Source organism: Platalea leucorodia (assembly GCF_965183815.1).
Source record: "Platalea leucorodia genome assembly, chromosome: 7".
NCBI classification, from domain to species: domain Eukaryota; kingdom Metazoa; phylum Chordata; class Aves; order Pelecaniformes; family Threskiornithidae; genus Platalea; species Platalea leucorodia.
This window is the reverse complement of record NC_138829.1, coordinates 38,070,623-38,094,194: the sequence shown is the minus strand read 5'-3', so window position 1 is coordinate 38,094,194 and position 23,572 is coordinate 38,070,623. Positions and strand designations below refer to the sequence as shown.

General features: G+C 37.5%; 1 protein-coding gene across 5 annotated transcripts in view; it reads right to left on the bottom strand.

Annotated features, from left to right (window-relative positions):
* Positions 1-23,572, bottom strand: part of GPHN (gephyrin) — a 306,325-nt gene that overhangs the window by 202,746 nt on the left and 80,007 nt on the right. For all 5 annotated transcript variants that reach the window (XR_014228691.1, XM_082316630.1, XM_082316631.1 and 2 more), the window contains exon 2: positions 4,061-4,139. Coding sequence is in view for 4 of the 5 variants with exons in the window: in XM_082316630.1 (XP_082172756.1) it covers positions 4,061-4,139 (79 nt within the window). In the remaining variant the exon portion in view is untranslated. The remainder of the gene's footprint in view (positions 1-4,060; positions 4,140-23,572) is intronic.

The following is a 23,572-nucleotide window of genomic DNA, read 5'->3' as shown; positions in this document are numbered from 1 at the left end:
CAGACTGGGTATTGAGGGTGGAAAAGGAGGGGAAGAAAGAGAGTAGCATTCAGTCTGCTCTCAAGCGAGGAGTCAAATGAACCAATCAATCTTCTATCTTTCCTTGAGCACCAGCTCAAGAAATTTTGCCTTGCTACGGAGCCTCAAAGATCTCCCCACAAAAGCAGAACTTTGCTAGCATCTTAAGCTGTTCCACTGCATTTTACCTCAGCTGAACATAGTCTGAAGAACATCTGCACCACCGTCTAAGGACCACCAGCCTAGCTCCTCCAATTACGCCTGCTGTCTGCGGCTTTGCTGTTTAGGACCATTCATGGAAAGATACCTATAGTCTTCTCATGTAGATAAATCTCCTCTATAGAATGCAAAACTTTAAATATCTTTTATGTGTGATTCAAAATCATAGGCTTTGAATATTCATAGCCACATTAAGTTACCTATATAGCAATCAAAATAAGTTCCATCTGTTTTTTGGTCATATTAACGACGCTGATGCCAAACTGTCAGAATGCATACCTTTTTCATAGAAGAAAAAAAAAAAAAAGGAAAATAAAAAAGGTTTGCCCTTCCAGCTCTCTACACTTAACACAAGATCAAATATACGTAGACTGTAATTTGCAGAGCTCTCCCCGACATTCTTAGAAATAAATTCCAGTTTCTTTATCACACTGACATTTAGAATTTTTTTCTAACTATCCAAACAATCTCATTTGCTATAAATTGAACGAATTCTTTCTCATCAGTCAAAAAGAATAATTCCTTTAATAATCTTTTATATACTGTAGGCGACTCATACTTCCTCTCTTCCGCTCTTTTCTAAATTAAGTAACACCTGTCATGCACTGCACTTTCTAACCGCCTTCTCCTCTTGCCATTCTCCCACACACCTCTACATCTTTAAGTTTTGTGTCCAAAACTGGACACTGTATACAGCAGAGACATCACAGGGCTCTGAGCAACCTGATCTAGTTGAAGATGTTCCTGCTCATTGCAGGAGGGCTGGACTACATGACCTTTAAAGGTCCCTTCCAACCCAAACCATTCTACGATTCTATGATCTGCTGCAATGAATAAAGAACAGCAGTTAACTCTCAAATCACCTTTTCAGTTGAACTTCTAATCAACTTTTTGTTCAAATTCAACTTTTCTGTAATTAACCCCAAAATGAGTTTTAACTGTAAAGTTGTTGCATGCTTCCTTCTCCCACAGTCAGTAACTCCTCACTTTGTTTATTTTATATGCTTGGTTTTTTTTCTTAAGCAGCCTTTCTGTTTTCATTGTCAGAGTAAAACACATACAGATATAAAGAGATGATCAAACTTCTGATTTATTTATTACTAATGATGAGAGAATTGGAAGTAGATCAAGTTTACAGAGTCCAGACTGCTCTAGCTGGGAAATCAACTGGAGGAAAAAAAGACTACCCTGACAATTAGACACACTTGACATAAATCAGATGCTAATAAAAAAAACCCAACAATGCTGTCTTTCAATGTTGCGTTTCAATGTACAGACACACTTTCAGCCCTCCAGAAAAAGCCTTCTGCAATAACAAAAGAAGTTTTTCGTGATGGAGCTAAGAGTGGCAAACAACAAGGGAGATGCCAACGTAGCTTAGAAAACCGTATGAAGTAGCTAAGTCTCACAAGAAACAGACACCATTCAAAATGCATTTTACATGACGTATCAAACCATCCTAATCTAAAACCACTTAAACTTTTTTTTATACTATCCTCTTGTACTATGCTGTATTTCTACCTCTGCTGCTAACCCATCACCTGCTAGTAATGTGAACTCCTGTTAACAGTATACACTGATTATCTATCTATATGCTAATGAACCTAAAGTCTCTTGCACTCTCTTTGTTAAACTATTTTACTAGTGTCATACATTACAAATGCACCGCAAACCTTTAGAGTGACAGAGCCATGCAGAGAAAGCACCAGAATTTTTTATGTAAATCTGATGTTGGTATCTGATATTAGATTATAAAGAAAAGAGGCAGTTCGTCTACAGTCAGAGCTAATGAGCACCAAAGAAATCCTAAACTGTAAATATTACACTGGTAAGAGGACGAACCAAATGTTATTTTGCTATTTCAGGTATCATTATAGGTGGAAAATCTTAGCCAAATACTCTTAAAGATTTTAATTAAACTTCATTCCTATTTCAAAAAAGGTTTAAACAGCTCTTTGGCTGGCACTCTCATGCTTCGGCCCCACGCTGTCCTTTGCATTTTTCTTTGCATAATAAAGAATTCAGACACCATAGGACCTTAGAGTCACCTACAAAAGGCTGGGCTGAACAATATAGCCTTAGATCGTTTCTTCATTTTGGAGATTCACTCACACTATTACACATTTTGCAAGAACTCTTGATAGGCACTCAGTTGTAAAACTGCAAGAATATCAATTTGGAAAGACAAAGCAAAGTCTATACATTCCTATCATTAGGCAGGAAGAAACAGACTTCTCTTGCACTATAATCTGTCATACAATAGAAGTGCCATGAACAGTCCTTGAGACCTAACAGATGCTTTGAGACTTTATTCAATCTTTCAAAGTGATAAAAATGGCTACATTGCAGTCACTTATGTTTCTTATGCTATAAGCAACAGAAATCCATCTCATTTACTTTGCAGATTACAATAATTTATTACAATCTTCTTCATGTAAGTTATGGTCAGGGAAGGAAACTAGGAGATTTCATCCTTTTGGTAAACAGCAAGGAAAATGATCATTCTACTACAAAGAGAATTCATCCTTTCCGAAAGTAAACTCTGAGGTGCAAAACCAAAACTATGTGTAGCATGTAAGCATACCTGCAGCTCAAAAAACCAGAAATTGTAAAAAACAAAACAAAACAAAAACCCCAAACAAAAAAACCACACTCCTCAAAAGACAAATTTTTGTTGAAAATTAAGACCTTTGAAATAGCCTTGACTTCAACACTTAGATAATAATTATTAAAAATTTACCTATTGCATTCATTCTGTGAATCTCAAGCAACAATTATACTTGTCCCCTGTACCTCTATAATTTCAGAAGTATAAATTATCAAATATTACATACGTTATGTCAAAATTTCCCAAGAATGCATGTATATATGCATATGTCATTTACCTGTAGCAACATGACAAAATAAATTCTGCATCTACTTCATCACTAAAAATCCCCTGTAACTGAAATAAGATGTCAAATATACCTCATTTTCCACTACTTCCCAACCAATACTGAAAAATGTGCTCTGCCAGTGTTAAGGCTCATCATGTGAGGACGCACTGTGGAATGCACTATCATTCGTGTTTAAAAGATGTGAATATTTTCCCTCTTTCCCTTCCCTTATAACAAGCGGTACACTTGTGCACACTAGCAATAACATTTTCAGCTAGTACTAAAGTTAACTGAAGAAAAAAAAACCAAAAATAACAACAAAAAAAACCACCAAAAAAACCAAAACCACCACAAAAAGGTTTGATATAATTTCAAGTCTGGCTCAGAGTTCACGAGGCTGAATTTTATTTTAGAGGAAAATACAACACTGGGATGAAGACCACTAGTCTTGCCATGAGCTAAAAATTTGGTCATCTGCTCATATACTTGAATTAAAACAGGTAGTAGAGGAAGAAACAAATATCAGCTGTATGAAATCAGATGCAAAGAAGAAAGATTCTACATGTTAAGATAACTGGTGATAACATAATTATCCAGTAATCTTCTAATTTATATGCAGTTCCTCCATAAACAAAGAGGGGCGATGTTGTGCATACAACTCCTCCACAGAAATAACCAGCACGCACAATCTGTTACCTCTGATGACTGCTCTTGTACCCTTTTCTGTATGTGTTCACTTGATGTTAGTTCATGAACAGAAGTAGGTAAAAAATAATGTGGTTTCAATAATATTTGTCTATATTAAAGACTAATAACTTCGCAAGCATATTACCACTAAAGCACTACGTGTACTTCATCATACTACTACTTTATATAATTACAAAACTACTCACAAGGATATCATGAAGAAGCTTTTCTTTGCTTAGCAATAAGAGCCAGATACTCACAAAGAAGGGTCTTGGACCAGATCTTTAAGGTTTATCCCACTACGATCCTCGGCAAGGTTCCTGAAGCAACTGTCACTCACTAAAAAAAATAGAAATAAAATTAAAACAAAACAAAAACAGAGAAACAAAAAAGGTGGAAATTTAAGTTCTTTTGATTAACTAAAAACACTTTTTGGTGTTGGGTATAATTTGAACATTCATATATAAAGTCTGATTTTCAGCAAGGTTTCGCCTAATTTAAAAATAAACCAACTCAATGGAAAGTGATAAACACTGTGTCACAGATTACGTGGAAACAATCAGTTTCAGCTGGTGTCCTTACTACTTCTCCACCTGTGGCTACAGAAAGTCTCAAACACAAACGCTGGATGTGCAAGCATACACAGATATCCATACACGTAACAGCAGAGTCTTTAATTGTGCACCAGTCAGTATTCTTTACCTAATCAGAAACAGTGAGAGTTGCTATGTATTTAAGTTCACAGTTGGTCATGGGTTAGCAAAGGTGTTTAACAGGAGCAATAGCCAAAACAAACAATTAAGAGCAAAAATTTATTCAAACAGCTTATAATTAACCTATAAAGTGCATGTAAAGCAGCTAGTTACTGTAATAATTGAAATTACAACACAGTAAATTTCACAGAAGTTTAAAAGAGTACTAGTGTGCTTTCATTTTCTTCACTACATTAAAAAACTAAAAGTGATTTAAATCTGAAACTCCAAATCCATTCTCTTGGCCAATTCTCTCAGCACATGTACCCCATTCCCACAAGTGGGCTTATTTCTCTTAACACCAGAGTCAATTTGAGAGGTGGGAAAAAAAAAGTAGTGGCACAAATGCTTAAAAAAAAAAAAAAAATCAGCATCAGTTCAAAGGAATTACAGTTATCTCTGATTACAGCAAACTTTCAGAGGGACACAGAGGTTGTGATATGGCAAAATCAGTGTAAGGATCAATTTGCCATAACTAGCAAGGTAATCTGCCAGATAGAAGAGGGCTTATGAAGAAATGTATTACTGTTCATCTTCTGACACAGAACACAGCCTTGCATTTGGTGAGAGGGGATGTGTTTAAAATCATCTGCAAAAGCAAGTGTTCCTACTTCTTTCTAAATGCAAGATACTAATTTTAATTTACATCTATAAGTATTCATGTGCATCACCAGCATCAAAAAAATGCAAATCATTCCCAAAATATGTTATTTTCACAGATTACGATACATACTGTGACAGACCTACCTAACACACTACAAAACTGCAAAACATTTCTACTAGTACCCCTTGTTGCCAACGCATCTCACGAGCCTGAAGCCTGTTAGTCTGCTGGGAAAGACAAGTACTGGAAGAAGTGGTCCCAGAAGAAGGGGCTGGGGTAGCTGACAGAACAGGTACTGGCCCCGGCTCTCACACAAACCCTGACAGCTATCAGTATATGACAATAACAGCAGTATTTGCTAAGTGTTGATAACATTAAGACGTTTACCCACTTTGCACCTCAACACTGTAATAACCAGTTGATATCCTAAGCTTCTCTTATCTGCAGTCTCTGAAAATGCTACCTAGCAGTTGCTCATCACACACGATCCCTGAAAGCCAGGTGGTATATCACAAGGAGCCTCTTGTCTTTGAGGTAATTGCCACAGATCCTCAGTTCAAACAGCAGCTACTTGTGCTAACAAAGGCCAGAACTCCTGGCTTAGTTCCTACCGAGACAATTTACTCATCGTCTCAATACTAAACTGAAATTTAACTGTATTGAGTTTGCGAGAGCTACGTACCTTGCCAGAGGAAGCTCACCTTGAACACCCCGGGCCTTTAGAAATTTTTCATTTCCATGCACAGCTATCACATTGAACCCAAGACCCTTGAATTTACAAAGTCTCTAACTCCTGAGCTAAAGGAGCGATTCCAAGATCAGCAGACTCCTAAACAACCTACACTCTAGATTTTATGGGAAGAAAAAAAAATCCCAGCTAAGTTGATATTTGATAGTTTATATTTCCCTCTTGCCAAGTTTGGCAACAAAACGGTAAACAGAACATTTTACCTACTGCCTTGTCATAAATCCTACACTAGTGACGTATCGACATCTCTCCTATGCCAACAGTATACATCATGAATAAAAATGATGGTTGATAATGTTTTTTCACTACTGACGAATCAAACATTTCTTAAGTATTAAATATGCAATCTAAATATGCTGTATTTTTTCTACTGTCTTCTCCAATCTCCTCGTCAATTATAATTGCGATTACTTTCGAAGAAACTATTGTGACTGCTCTAAAACTTTTTTAAGAGGGAAAATGAAAAATAACAACATAAAATTATTTTATCAGTAAAACTGGCCATTATTTGTCTGTATAACTCATGAAGTTTATTAAACAAAATGTGTTTGAAAGAAATGGTTAAAATGAAAGCCTAGATTTGCCAGACTGTCTTTGTCTTGTCTCAACATAACTCTAATATTATAATACCCTTTTTATCCATGAAGTTGAAAACTGCAAACCTTCCCTCTAGTTAGCAGAGCTGGGCAATACAAGCTTTTGCTAAAAAGACTAACTCAACATCAGTCAAATATCAACAAACTTTGAAAAAGGTATCAACCTCCCCGCCCCCTTTTTCTTGAATTGTAGGAAAGTTGTAACACTGGAAAGCTGCAAATTTGCAAGCAAGCCTCTTCTTAGGTTACTGTTCCAGCCTGAATCGGAAAACATAGATGCCTCAGGTAAATGTGAAAAATTTCAAACACAGTTTTAACAACCAAGAATTCCAACAGTTTAGTTAATATTCACCAAAATAAAATTTCTGAAAACTAACAGTTGACTATAATTGCCAATTAAATTACTAGCATTGATAGCAACAGGAGAGCTTCCAGGGAGAGGAAATAATTCAGTGGAATGGGCTGGAATAAGACCTCTTACAGGAAGACTTGGGCGCACTTTACTGACCTGCATACAAGCACAGCCACGCTCCCTCACACCCTTGCAAACTCTAGCCCAGGAAAGAAAACCAATGTTCAGCAGTAAACATGGGGTGGAAGCAATCAAGCAGAGAAGGCACTACATTTCTCATTTAGAAAACCATGAATCAACACTGCACGTGTTTTAAAAAATGGTATACTCTGATTGAAATGCAAGCTATTTATTTTAAACGGGACATAGGGTGAAACTATGTTTGATGGCATGGCAGAAATACCAGGATGATCAGTGGTGCTTTAAGGTTTGATGGAAGAAAAGGCAGAAGAAAACTTTGCATCACAGCCACAAATTGTACTATACACACAAAGGCCACATCTAACTTCTTGTCTTTAAAGCACAACCAAGACAGGGTTTTGTATAGGACATCTGTATGAACACACTCCCCATAAAGGATTTTATTGTCTGGTTTTAAAATTTAATTTTTTTTTTTTTTTTACCCCCCCAGAAGTTTATAAAACCTAGTATTTTAAGCAGGATTGAGTGCATAGTTTATGGAGAGATACAGAAGTGTTAGCTGCTCCCCTCTACATATATACACCAAGTGGCTGAGCCGCTAATCTGTATTACACCCCCCACATATACTTATAGACAAGGAGAATCACAACAAAAAAAGCTCTCTAAAATGCATTTGCTCCATGGAGTATTGTACATACAATGACAGTCTATAAGGTACTAGAAATGTTTTTTAAGAAATTAAATATTGGCACAAATATCACGGGCATAGACTGAACCCACTCCTACTGTTACAGGTATCAAAAGAGAAGAGGTTTTAGGATGAGCTCCAATTCTCCCAACATTCATCCTACTTGCAGCTCCTGTTTTCTATTACTGATGTTCTTTTTCTGATCCCCACCTAGTCTTATGCCTAGGAAGTAACAGAGACGGGAAGCCAATAAGGGAATGTAGTCCTCACCTATCAATTACACAGCGTACAAAATTCCGTATTAAAATCAGCATCCACACTCTAATGTGCAAACATCCAGTTTACAACAGTTGTGAAGCCTGCCCACTTGGCATTTGTTTGTCCACATGATTTTTTTTTTTTCCTTTGCTTTCTTTAACAGAGTTTTAAACGAGACTATACTGAAGGAAAATGGATTATTAGCCTGTTGATTTCCAAAATGAGAAGTAGAAGAGAAGTTCTTCAACTCTGAAGGTAAACTAATACTTTCTTGAAGTGGAGGCAGGATACAATCTGTTGTGAACTTCATCCTTTTATTTTATTTTTTAATGTCCTACAATTTGAAAACAATATAGCCTTTTAAAACTGTTACTTAATCTCTTATGTCACACAGTGTATTTCCAGTAAACAAAAGGCCTCTTTAGATCAAAGCACTTCCAATTCTATCACTGTTAATGGTCACTCTCCTATCATATGCTTTGGAGAAAATGCAAACATTACCCTCAAAAAAAGAAGGGCTATATATAGTTTGGTAAAGAAAATAAATAATAATGTTTACCTCCCCAATATCAAAATACGTAATTCCATAAAACTGTAAACTACTATTACCTGCCAGATTTCATTCTTGGTTCTCAGAATTCAGAGCTGCTTTTAGCCTAGTTGTGGCTACCTGTTGATAAAAACCATCCTGGTAACAAAAATGGTACACTCAGAAAGACAGTCATGGGTAACTGTGATGCACTATTACTTCGAAAATACATAGACTACTACAACATTGAACAGTATGCACTGAAGTATAAGACATCAATTTCTTCCATTTTTGTCTTTTAGTGATAACATCTCCTAAGTTCAGTTCTTTTTCTCAGGGCTTCTTCATCTGTCTGCAGTATTTTTTGCATACTTTCCATAGCAGATCTCTCTCCCTTACCCCTCTTCTTATAGGATCATTTATATGTTTAGGTTTTTATACTAGATTCATTCAGCAGACGATAAATAGGAAAAATATTTAATACACTGGGGATGTTCTGGAAAGTACTGGTCTGGCACAGCATTGTATTCTAGTCTGGTTTTGCTTGCAGTAAATCATTATTTAGAAGTCTCATTTCAGATTCAGGTGGTTCTGTTCCACGCACTGCATGCAATGTAGCAGCATTCAAGTATTTTGTTTTTATAGGCCCAACCTTATGCACGCTGTAGCAAGCAACCACTTTTACCTATTGTAATTGTATATATTGTTCACTTCAAGACATAATTACTGCTAAGGAAGCTTAGGTTTTAGGACATAAGAAGGAAACAGAATTTTTTCTCAGACCTCAAAACATCTCTCTTCAAAAGCCTATTCTCCTGCAGACACAGAATTCCTGTCCTATAGGCATACTTTAAAGAAGGCAAAGCAACAGTGTAGTACCAGGATGTAAAGATTGATTCTCTTACTATTAAAATGGTTTTAAGGTATTTTGCCTGTCCCATGAACAGTAACATCAGAGATAAATATCCTGCCTCTTTGCGATGCTATTGCCATATTTTTCAAGTGACGGCACGTCAACCAGAAAACATGCATAAAACAGATGGCATATTACAGAAATCTTGTAGCACCTTCACCAGATCTGTTACAGAAGACAGCAAATTAATTGTAAGAAGAGCACTTACACTATTTGCATATCTGCACACAAATTTCTCTGACGTACTTGCAGAATAAAAAGAACTACTAGTCTGCATGCAAATTGCAAATGTTTGTAACTGATAAGAAAATACGTTGTCTGTGACTAGCAGAAATAATGAAGGCTGGTTTCCTAAGAACTTGTGACCTTTGTTCCCTAGATTCCATTCGCTATCACCATAATAAATCCAGATTCCTTTTGATACCCGCACAAGGAAGAGAGCTAAAGCTAATACAAAGCCATGCATGTGAAAGCATCAGTTGATACCAATCTGCCTTCTCTTCAGTGGGGCTAATAATGTGAGTGTCCTCTTTGCCTGGCTGCTAATTTTCACTTCATTTATAGATAACAGTATCCTTAAAAATTCTCTTTTTGTTACATTGCAGTTACTTTTCTATTATCCTGTTATCACTATATTTTCATACGTGGGTTAAACAGGTTTAAAAGGGGGGACTTGAAAGACCAATGGGAGAACTGAAGGGTGACAGTGTCTATCCTTTGATCACGTAGGCCTTGTTTTCCCTAGGCAGATAATCTAAAAACTATTTTCAAAATTGCAAGGCATCAATGCACACCAAATTTGAAGTCTCCTTCCCTTTTCATTTCTAGTTTAAACTTCATTCTGCTAAAAATGGACATAAGAGAATAAAATCATAAAATGGCAACACTTTCAGTTTTAACCCACAACTATTTAACAACAAAAGTAGTTGCAGCACCTTAACATAGTTACTAATAGGCAGGTTGTGCAGTATCTGGGCAAACACGTCACAGTGGAACAATTTTAAAAATTGAGTTGAAGCACGGTGGTATTTACAGCACACAAACAAACAGCACTCAAAGATCTGCTTAGGTGTAGGCAGGGTCAGGCGACAGAAAACATACCTACCACCCCCTCCACAGGTTCACATATTCTGACCTGAGAGCTATGCAAAAAAAGGTAACAAAATATTTTATTTAAATGGAGCATTAAAAGAGCTAAAATGGCCACATGAAGAAAGGAGTCTCTCTTTTATATGGATTGTATTTTTTCTTTTTTAAGTATAAACCCCATTAAATCAGTGAAAAATAAGACTATCAAGTTCAAAACATTGTGCTGGTGAAATTAAGATGTACAGGATATGCAGTATCAGAGATGTTTAACACTTTTCATACAAGTCCAGATGCAAACGATTTTTTTACCCCATAAGAACAAAGAATTGCATTCCAAAAATAAGCAGGGCCTTTTTATGTCAGTGTTGTATCCTTTCCATTTATATAACCACTTAATTTCTACTGCCACAGAACATATCACGAACAGCAACAGTTTCAGAAAAGTGAAAGTAGCTGAGAAGCCCCTAATCACATCACTGTTTGAGCTCATTTTCCCTTTTACCTTTGAAAAGCTTGCCATCAGAAATACAGAGGCTGAGGTGCAACAGTTTGGAACAAGTTACAGAATGTATCCACTGGTGGGAATTTTTATTGTAAGAAGTAATGTGAAAATCTGATAGGAAGACAAAGGTTGCTTCTGTAAGCTATCAGATGAAGCCTGCAGATCAAAGAAAGCACACTGTTGAGATTAACCTGTTTGAAGTAAAAGAGCAAACTTCAACTTACTTAATAAAATTTATTTTCATTGGGCATTCAGAACTAGTCATAGTATCAAGACCAGCTGTAATTTCAAGTCATGTATTATAATTCACTCCCAAATATAAATTCTCAGCAGACAAGACTAAGAACACATCTATTTTATTCCGGTTATTTCAATTCACCATAATCCCATAAGTAGCCTCTTTCTCACCCAGCCAGCAAGTGTTCTTATGCTTTCTCTGCCACATCAGTAACCACCAGTACAATGTATTTGTCCCTATTTTCTCTGACCAGGTAAAGGCTGACATAGCAGATAACGTATCAACTGCAACTTCATAGATTTTAAAGACGGGACTGCAGTGATTAGTTTGACTCCCTGTATACATCTGCCCCTCAGACCTGATGAATGTTTCTGTCATCTGCTTTGTTTTTCACAAAGTTTTTGTCATATACTAAAATATAGGGAAATTCTAACTATATTTTTTCAAGACGACAAAATTTAACATCCACCTTTAAGAATGTCCTGTAGCAATCTCTTCGAACTGTGCTTTACTGGATCTCACAGCAGCACAAGTTTTCTCTCCCCTTCCCTTCAGATGAAGTCCTACGAAGTGCCAGAATGGTATCCTCAAAGATTGACAAAGAAGTACTACTATAAAAAAAGGAGCTAATCTACTGGAAAAACAGGAGAAGAGAAAGGTTCAGGTGACCTAGTGAAAAATAGGGAATCATAAACCAGAAATATAATTTAGACATGCAAATCTATTATTTTTTCCAGAAAACACAGGGAAGCTGTCATGCCACTTGTAAGCCAGATGCAAAGGAGGGCTATTGCAATGATAAAGAAAAGTAAGACATGTTAGAGGAGATGAAAAGAGCTTTCTTGATTAGCTTAGCGAAAAGAAAGCATTAGATGGTTCCTGCCTGTGTGTTTATATAAATACACCAGCAAAATAAACATCAGAGGGAGAAGAGATAAAGAATAGTGTTGCACAAGAAAATAATAAGAAACAGGAGCAAATTTTCCAAGAGCTAGAGGGCTAAAACCTCACAAATAATCTTTCTGTAAGAACAGTGAGGGCAAGGAAAGTGCACAGGCTGGTTTTCGACAGATTTAAGAATAGATTAAATGACACAGGAATTGTTCTTGAACACAGGAGGCCTTCTGTGCCATAGCTGCTAATGCTGTAAAATTTATGTTAGAGCTTCTCTGAAGGCTATGAACTTTTAAACCCTCCCAAGGTTTCTCACATTTTCTAACAGCAATTAAATGAGCCATTTTTTTCTGTGTATCCATTAGTCTAATGGGTTATGCCTCTTTCAAATGATTTATCATTTAAATTTTACCATATTTGTCTGGCCTTAGGCTACAAATTCTGTACTGGGTTTTAATTTAATATTCTAACAAGCTTGAGTTTCAACTCAATCACACTGTCAGTGTGATCACTGCAGTGATCAGGTGAACTTCAGAAGAAAAACATCAAACCATTAAAGACATTCAAATCTTTGGAGATGTAGTATTATCAACACTTCTAATTGTTTGTACCTGATCAAAAAATTCAATTCCTCGAAGCTATGAATGCTAAATACTTGATGGAATGTGTTTCCTTTGGACTCTTGTTACTTTTCATTGGAAATAAATAAGCTTGTGTTTTGGTTTTTTTTTTCCCCCAACAAGTATTTCCAATAAGAAGTTTTTGTTGCACCTCCTTTCACTGTAAAACTGTAAAAAAATTCTAGGACGGGAAGGAAAAAAGATAGAAGGTAAGCACATCTAAGAGAGGGGAAGAGAAGAGTTAAAACAAACAAACAAAAAAAAGCTAAGTACTTTTGAAGACTTTTAGATTTAGACTTCTCTGAAGTTATTAGTTCTATCACTGGTTAGAACAGCTGTACTTACAGCAGATGCCGAGAACCATTCTGTTAAAGGGCAGTCTTTACAAGGAGGTCTTGATTTTCAGCTTTGCTTATTTCTTTAGGGGATGTCTGAGAGTTTTTTCCATTACTGTAAAAAACAATATTCTTATCCCTAATCTTAGTTTTCTTGTATTTTATTTAGTTCAGGAAAATAACATGTTTAGTTTCTTAGCTAACAACATCTGAAACAATTCACAGCATCTTATTCAGGCCCGGTTTAACAGCTTACATGGATTCTTGGTTGCAATGTACACTAATCAAGTCTAAAATCAATCTCAGCTAGATGCACTTTTAAATATGACAAAGTATGCCTATGCTAGATGCTAACACAATTCACATCTTATCTGCCAGCTTGATTAAGAAACACAAGCATCACAAGAAAAACTATAATCTACTTTCCTAATGACACATTCTATCGATAAATGCCGTATTTCTTATGTAAACCGCTCCAGTGACCTCTCCATTTCCTCTGCCCCCAAAACACAAACGTCTTATTATGGACCTGTGAGCCCAGGTTTGCATGATCAATTAATGACAGGATTTAAGAAACCACATTTCTCATTATGGCATGCAGCAACATCCCTCTTTGCCTTGCTGCACAGCTAAATGCGTACAGACCTGCTGATACTCAGATAGTCCTCCAGGACCAACCCACAGGCCCTGGGGCCTCAGTGTCCCGTCTTCCCTCTGATACAGCCCCAGACACCAGAAATCAGGCAACTTCTCATCCTCAAGGAACCTGAGGTATTTTTTGCACGGTTCAACACAGTCTGCCAAACTCTGTTAAAAGAAACCACCTCAAAAACACATAGTAAAAAAGGACAGGAAAAAAAAGCTATTTTGTTCGGTGTTATTCAGGTCATTGTCCAGCACCCAAAGTACCCAGAACCCTGTCATAGCAGAAGGCAACTCCCCTAGTCATCATATCTATGGTTTGAGAAGATGCCTTCCCTGAATGCAGACCTCCAACCACGTACTACGGGACTTCCAAGGAAGGACAGCATGAATTTTAGATTACAGAAAGGGGCAAGAGAAAGACAAAGACAAGGCATGGAGCTGGAGTCGATCCAGGATCAGACCACACCACCAGATGTCTTACTGAGTATTTTGGGTTCATCTTCCGAGTTCAACTGAAAGGAAATAAAGCTCATCCACAGTACTGGACCATGGGAGTGACACAAGCTGAGATTAACAGAAATGAGGAGGAAGCAGAGCTGACAATACTAAGTGTGTTAATGAGCTAATAACACTGCAGAAATCCCAATGACAACCAAGTACAACTGCAGCCTGAATGAAGAGTGTTAAATCATATGCAGCTGTAAGATTTCAGTGACGGTGTAATCATAGCAAAATAATGCCAGTCAGCACATAAGCCAGGATATAAATACATACTGTGGACAAACAATTCCATTATAGGCAAGGACTTGAAGAAAAAGACATTCCCTCCTTTATTTTCTAGGCAAAATTAGCACATGGACTCAGTCTGGTGTACCTGCCCCTTTAGGTTTGCATGCCTAACAAATCACCTGGGACAGAAAAGTCCCCTGTAAGCAATTACACAATAACAATTTATTTAGCACAGCTCTATATGCAAAGCTCTGAACTGAGGCCCTGCAAGCACCATACTGAGCTATAAAAGACATTATTTTCTTCTGGGAGCAGAGATGATGAAAAGATGTTGAGATTAAAATTCAGTTGTAGCTATCTACTTTATTGGGTATAAGGATGTCCATTCATGCAAAGGAATCTAAACTATTCTCTTTAATCATTAGAAGAGTAAATCTTTAAACAAATCAGTATAATTTACTAATGTAAAATGAGCATGAGTTAAAAATAAAATTTAATAAAAATACTTATATATTTAGTATAAATACATTACCATCTAAACAGTATTTAACTTCTTTCCATTAACTACTTTTCCCTAAATCTAGGTTTTAAGCATATTATATCCATAGGTTTACAAATTTCAGTTCACTGAATGTGAATTCTTGATAGTTCATGGCAAAATTGTTTATGGAAGTGGGAAAAACATTATTAGCAAAAGTGCCTGCACTGAACCTTAAAAATAGCACAATTCCTCTTTGTCTAAAACATAAGTATTTTCTTTAAATATCTTTTTTGTACTGGTACTCTTAACCCTCCTTAAAACAAGTGGTAGTACAAAATACACTGTTTCAAAATAGAAATACTTTAAGGAGAAATTTTCAAATCTAACTAGAAAAAAAAAAAAACCAATAAAAACAATAGTAGAAGTGGTCAAGAAAAAGAAAGTGCATTATGATAAATCCTACAGCTTGTTTAAAAAGCAACTACCACCATATGGTTTTCTGTTTACAACCAACTTTCTATTACCAAAAGTACAAGAATACCTCAGATAATGGAGGAAAAAACCTCCATGGACAGTTATTACTGAGCATGCAGTGTAACACACCAAATGACAGAGCTCATTTGGGTTCACTGGGTTCAACCCAGGCTATCGCACACTGTTTCTGGAAGGTCTTACTTGCCCAGATGCAGCACTGCACATGGACTTATTTAATCTATTTGGCAAGAGCTCAGTTTGAACTGATGAGCCCTGCTAAACCCATACCATCAGGCAGAGACACCACAGTAGCACCACCAGCACCAGCTTGGATACAGCAGGACTAGCACTGAGGCACATATATTAAATCCTGATGAACCTTCGCTGACTTCATACACTTTAATGCCACTATATAAGCTTAGGTCAGGAAACACCAAGATACACATACCTGAGCTAACTTTACATGGTGCCAACTCAGCCATGGCAGCATTTATCAGCTCAGATATGCAGTGGCGTAAAGGCATCTAAAGTACTCTCAAGCTCTTGGAAGAAATGCAGTCACATTCGCACAAAGCTGATCTAGTCAGGCCGTTTCAGATTTTTGCTGGCTTCCCAGGGCTCTGCTATTATCACAAGCGGTGGGAAGCTGTATTTCTTCACGATGATCTGGAAATGTATCACAGGTCTTTCCAGAACACTGAGCTGCCATTCTGGAACAGGTAAGAGATCCAGCTACACCCATCCCTGAACAACTGCTGATATCAAATCCTACAGAAGAAAGTGTAGGTTCTAAAAACCAGGATTTTCAATATTGTTTATAGTTAGTTCACTTCTGTCTCTACTGGTGGCAGTGGTGACGATCTCAGTGGGGCAAGTTCCACTCAGGTGCCACGGGAGGAGAAGATATCTCACCAGAAAGCCTATATTTTATGACACAAAGAACTCTAAAAGAAACAAAAGATTTATTCCTTACCTGCAATGTCTAACTCAAAGAAAATGAAGGATTTTTAACTTTTTCCCCATGTTTTGTTTATTCTAAAATTACATGTATAAACTCTGCCTACTCTATACAGCTCTGCAGCTGACCATTTTTCAGTGACCTGGTTCCTAGAACTGACATTGACTCCTTTGTCCCATTATTCATTTGTTTCCATGGTTAGGAATAAGCTTTGAAAACGTGTGTATTGGGTCTGGCTGAGATGGAGTTAATTTTCCCCATAGCAGCCCTCATAGTGCTGTGCTTTGTATTGGTAGCTAGAAAGGTGGTGATAACCCACCAGTGTTTTGGCCACTGCTGAGCAGTGCTCGCACAGCATCAGGGCTCGCTCTCCAACATTCTCCCCTCACCAGTAGGCTAGGGGTGGGCAAGATCTTGGGAGGGGACATAGCCAGGACAGCTGACCCAAACTGACCAAAGGGATATTCCATATCATATGATGGCTGCTCAGCAATAAAAGCCAAGAGAAAGGAGGAGGAAGGAGGGCATTCATTACCAAGACGTTTGTCTTCTGGAGCAACCACTACGTGTACTGAAGTCCTACTTCCTGGGAAGTGGCTGGACATCACCTGCTGATGGGAAGTAGAGAATAAATCTTTTGTTTTCCTTTGCTTCCACATGCAGCCTTTGCTTTTGCTTTATTAAGCTGCCTTTATCTTGACCCACAAGTTCCATCTTATTTTCTCCTGCCGCTGTCCTGCTGAGGAGGGGAGTGATAGAGCAGCTTGGTGGGCACCTGGCATCCAGCCAAGGACAACCCACCACAACATGAACCAATGTCTTGTCATTTCTTCCAACTAGGAGGATCCTGAAAAAGCTTTAAATAACTGGAGCTGCGCCATTTATCTCAGTGAGCTGTGAGAAACCTGAAAATCAGTTAAAAAGCTAAGTGTGTATAGCTTTACCACCTATCACTCACTCATTCAGCTAATTATTAAAATTACCATCTCAAATGATTCCAGAGTACTAGAAGTTATGCTTCATATACCACCTGAAACATATGCTCTACCAAACCTGACATATAGAAAATAAAAATATGGGCACTAAAAATATGCTAAGAAATTATAACCGGAGTAAGCTTTACAATTGTGGACCTTCATTTACGTTTACTTACTGAGTTGCAACATTCAAGACTCTCTATGGAGTCTTGATTGCCAGTCCTTGATTTCAGGTCCTAATTACAGGGTGAAAATACAAGGGTTATTTCAGTTTACTGTCCATTCCCTTTCTGGAAGCTTGATATGCTCTTATAATCAGATATTTTAAAACAACAACTTTTAACTGACAAATAATGAATTCCATAAAAAATATTTTATTAGTTTAATAACTTTAATTAGTTTACTTCAATTGTAGGTCTTCAGCCCAATGTGTGAGACAGTCAATGAGTGCTTTCTAGCCCTGTACAACCCTCATCTGACAAGAGCCCAGAGAGCTCTAGTTCAATGTTTCCTCCTATGAATGTTCCTCCATGTGTTTAACACATTCACTCCTAACTTTCTATTTGTACTGTATTCTTTTTTAGCTACTGTATTTTAGCCATGCACAAAATTGCATTCCTTATGAGTTACAATGAAATTAGAATTACTAATGCGATAAGTAGCCTAGATTATTTCTCCCGTTTGTTTTAGCTACCTAAACATGATTTTTGTCATAATCATGTTGCTCATTTACCTAACTTACTTTTTGTCTCCCTTTCAGGGACTCACAGTCATTTCTATTCCTAAACACCTTTGCAATGTACAAATGTTCCCTTACTCCTGTCCCTGTTTGTGCAATGTGAATAAATGCAACATCTTTTTTTTTCCCCTGAAGTGGAAAAATTATAGCCTCTGGAGATAATCTTGTCATGCTGATATTAGACTGCTTACTCTTAACCATTAGTTCCCTCTCTTGGCCGATTTCAAATCTTTAACAATATTTAAATCTAAGCCTACAGCAAGCAACAAAATAGAAGAAGTCTTTAAAACCTATACAGCTTGTCATCTCTCATATGTTTGCTTATACAGGCACTGAATCAAATCAATCAATCAGCTGTCAGGACCATACCAAGACATTCTGGCATCTGTAGGAGAATGACGCCTCATATGAACACTCTCCTCTGCATTTATATTTCTTGCAGCTCAAAAGAAACCCAGCATTCATCACATTTGTAACATGGCAACGTGGAGCATCCTGCCAAGGGTTCCCCCTCACTAGCTTCTGCCCTACACACCCAGCCAAGGCAACGGTCCTGGAAATGAGATAAACAGAGCTGCAGAAGACTATTGAGAGGTTCCCGTTGACAGAGCCTGCAGAGACAGTATTCCCTGGCAATCGCAGACACCTCCCGCCTGACTCACCGGGTTTGGTGTCTCTGCCTGCTGGCATGCTACAGCACTTGGCATTACAGGCTCTGACGTACATTCTCAGGCTGTGTATGTGTGTGAGTGTCTCGGTTAGGAAGGCTCAATAGGTTGTGATCCATAGCCTGGGCTCATTTCTTGCCACTCCAACAGCCCTATCAAGAATTACATGTTCTTGTGGCCCTCCTGAAATTCCAAGTCATATATGTGTACTGGTTTTCCTTACTTGCTCCGAGTCCTCCCTTCTTGACCAATAATGAGGAGGAAGATGATGAGAATGATAGGATTATTATTATTATTATTATTATTATTATTTACTGCACCGTTAGTGTTCCTCGTGGTTCACAAATGACCAGCAAAAATAGATGCAAATGGTATATGCCATTGAAAAGTTTGGTGTCTCTTCTGTCATTATAGAATGACTTTTGTTCTTACTGAAGCCTCTAAGCTGTGGTGTTTTAAACCAGCCATTTGAAGATTATAAAAATGGGAATGGACATCAATGTTATTTTAATCGGTAAAGAAGGAAACACTTCTCTGCCAAACTTTTTTCTTTTCTTTTTTTACAGTGTGCTCTCAGAGCTACAATATTAATAAATTCCCTTTTAAATGGGCAGTTAAGTGGATGGCAAACCAAATGCATCACACAATTTACTGGTTTATTCTGGAGTTCCTCTCCTTGAAGTAAGTACTCATTAAAAAAGGGGGGGGGGAGGCTTAAAATTTATAGGTACACATGGTATGCAGATTTCTTGAATTCCACTATTGACTTCTATGTATTTAGAGAATTATATTAAGAAATTATAACAGATATTGTGAATCAATTATGCTGAATTTTTGCAAATTACTCTCATTCTCCCCTCATTCATCAAGTCACAATTAATACTTCTCATCATTGGGGACAAAATATTTTTTTTTTGTACTGTTGACTGCAGAAATCCTAAAACAGTGATTACACCTCACATTTATAAATAAATCCTAATTTAACTTTTTCCAGAAAATATTGACTTTTCCAAAGAAAGACCTTTGTATTCTATCCTTTTTTCTTTAAATTTATATTATATACATACATACCAGTTATATATAAATTGTGTATATATATAAATTTTATATATGTCAGTATATAAAATATATATTATATTTTTACATATCCATAAGTATTTTTATATCTATATGTATAAAAATTTGTTTTGGTCAAATATTGGAAAAGGTTGCCCAGCAAGGTTATGGACTCTCCATCTTTGGTGATGTTCAAGACTCTGGACGTCTCCCTGAACAAGCTGATCTTTCTAGACTTGCTTTGTGCAGGGGACTGGCCTAGTTGACCTTCGCAGCTCCCCTTCCAACGTAAATTATTTTGTGATTCTATAAAAAGGCTTCTGTTTCATATTTTCAAATTTTACTTACTGTAGTTTCAATGTAAAAACTTGCTTCCAAAACAGAGAAAAGAAGGCCATTAACATTAGATGCCATTAACATCAGTAGCCTCTAGTTACATTTTGCAAGAGAAGCAGCAAGCTGAAAACTCATATGAATGTCCTATTAAAATAATTTGTAAGACTTGCTTGCATTTATAACTGCCAGCAGAAGCACTGCCTTCCGTTCAGGGATGCTGTTTTTAGGCAACCATCATATTTCATAGTACTGTAGTGCCACAAACTAAGCATGAAGGCCTACAGAATGAAAATATCATAATATTGCCAGATGTTAAGAACAGGTGAATGGTAAACGGCCACATAAATTAAGATTCTATAAATAGCAATGCTTTTATCAGAATACATATGAAAACATCTTTAGTGTCCTTTGCCACAAATAGGATGCTATAACACTATTTCCTGAAGCATCTTAGTCAGTAAAACTCTTTAAAATAATTACTGATCAAAAACTCTAGCATAGAGCAACAGAAAATTCAGCATTGTTGAAAATTCTTTAGTGACTGGATTGCTCACCATTGGAAAGACTTTCAAACACCAAGATATTTTCATTTTTCAGAATTTTCTACTGAAAAAGTAATTGGGGATCTTGATAAAGTGAGTGACTCTTGAACACTCCTTGTTTATTACGCTAGCCTTCCCCCTTGCCCCCCTTTTGCATAGGCTCCTGCATTTTCTCCCTCACATTTTAAGCATTTCAAAGACATCTATGGAGAGAAATGAAAACGGTATACAAGAATTTAATTTGAGGCTTCTCATTTCCCATGACCACAGGCTTGGAGGTCCTGTCTTCAGTCTACCTGTTCAGTTTTGTGTCCTGCCCTCGTGGCAAGAACGACAAAAAACCATCAGCATAGGCAGGGCAAAGCCACTGCTCAGAGGGGCATGGAGGGGCCCGGCTATAAAATACTCTCCTCTAAAGAAGCAGAGTCAGGCTGGGAAATGTTTTAAAGGAGTATCTAAATCTTCCTGCACAGCAGGTCATACACCGTTTTGCTATTCCCTAGCTTGCAAAGGTGTTAAAATATTTGAAATTATTTTTGTTGTGAAGAAATGCCACTTTGTGGCATTGCTGTTTAATTTGCTAACATTTCATCAGGCAGAAAGATAGAATTTCTGCTCCTCACAGTGCAGAGCAGTTTTAAATGCATCAACACATCATAGTCAGCTGTTAACCGTGCCATGATGAGGGCTTTTTCAGTACAAAAACAATTATGTCAACAACAAAGATGTGCATTGTGTCGCTTTATGATCTATATTTTCACGTGTTTTCTGTTTTTTTGCTGAAGCCTATTCGCAACACCCTAAACCGTGAGGGGGGTCAGGGTTTCACTGCTCTGAAGTTGATAAGGCACAGAGAGCTGACCAGCAGGGCCACCCCCTGATACACACAGCATGCGTGATGAAACGTCAGAGAGAAGACAGCACTGCAGTGAGAATGTGCGGGTGTCTAGAATCAAAAAGGACGATGAAAGATACCGCGGATTGAGGGGGTGATGGGGTTTAACCATCTCAGCTGAGCTGTCCCTCTTTTCTCACCAGTAAAACCTTTATTTGCTTTAACCGTGCAAGAGCACACAGAAAATTGTATCAATTCTGAAGTCTGCAGATTCGTAAAAACATTACCATGGTGGCTCACACTGGTGACATATCTGGGCAATACCCCGTTTCCAGCAGTAGATTGTGCAAGACAATGGAGAAAAAGGTGCAGGATGAGGCTTTAAAATAATCTGCCCCATATGAATGCTGCATCTCAGTTTCTTCTAGTTAAGTATTATCCTAACTGAAGCATTTTTAAGTCTTCTGATACCTTCTTAGAATCAGCTACAAGATTTTAAGATTTCAGAGTTGCATACAAATACCAAAGCTCTCTTCAAATTTTGCCAGATTCCAGAATATCCCTGCCAAGGAACTGCCTCACTGCTCTACAGGCCCCCTCACATGCGATTATCTCATGCTGCTCTGCCAAGACGGACTAGTACAGAACAAGGGGTCCTGGCATCTGAGGGAGACGGGTCAGGGAACAGAGTTGCTGGACAAGGTGACCTCCAGAGGTCCCTTCCAACCTCGGCCTTTCTGTGACTCTGTGAGCAGCATCAGCTGCTGCCGGTTATTCCAGCTGACACAGTTTTTAGGACATGTGCTTATATACAAGATGATGCTCCTTAGTTCCCAATACCAATATTTTGAATGGATTCATGGGAGCCAACAGACTGCTCTGCAGAATTTTTGTAATGCAGTTACACTTATGAGCAATTAAATTCTTCCTCCTTTCTCATTTTGTCTTGAAAGGTTTGAAATCTGAACAACTTCATATTTCTTCCCCAAATTAGCTCTTACCTTTTCTGGCACAGACGGTCTATGAAATCCCATCTAACCAGATAAGCTGGCATTACAACTGAGAGAGGGGAAAAAAGGAAAGAAAACCCCATACATTTAAATGGCAGTGGTGCAGAATACTGCTTTTTCTTTCCATGAAATGCTGGGGTAAATCTGGGCTTTCTCCTTTAGTCTTAAGGAATACATGCTTGAGGAAAACGAAGAAAATAGGAATGAAAAAACAAAAACAAAAACAAAAACTAAACTGTGCAGGTGTGTGCAGAGAAACCTAATCCTTTTGATACATTTAGACACTCCTTAGAGGCAATCACCCTTAAACTTAGATAGAAAATGTTCCTAAGTACCTTAAAAAAAATCTTAATGCCTTAGTTAAAACTAGCAACATAATCACTATTAAACAACTAAAGCCCACATTTGCAACTTCACCAGTTCATTGAGAAAGGCCATTTTGTTCCTCCAAAGAATTGTTCCATGACTATGGAGCAGGTCAGCAACTAAACTTTTAAAAGCGTCGATATTCATAAATATATAAGTGCAAAAAGCTTTCAGCATTGCTGTGACAGAAGAACTCTGACTGCCAGACATACATACTAAACACAACAGTTTTTAAATTATTCAGTAAAGATGCCTGCTTTTGCCTATGGAAATTACTTAATGCTGCCCATCTCCCTTTTCCCCCTCCCTCAGGTTTCCTTCCAAATTCTGTTTTTTAACCTGATGACCAACTTCAAGTGAATTTTACAAAATTAAACATGTCAAAGCTCGTAAGTCATTACAGAAAGTTAGAGATATCAAAGATAGTAAGATAGAAAGTATGGGGAAAATCCATGGTTGGAGAGAGAAGAGGTAAATTAGCGCCCTTACGAAGATAAGGTTCTTATCCATTCTAGTCCATCAGCAGCCAGTCAATCAAGTAACATGCACATAGCCTTGAATCACTGCGAACACAGGATGAATCTGGAATTATCTACTGTGAAGGTACCGCTTTTCAGCTTGCTAGTGTATTTATAATTTATAATTGACTAGTTTCAAATGAAGTAATACTTAGACCAATGCAAAACAATTAAGCAAA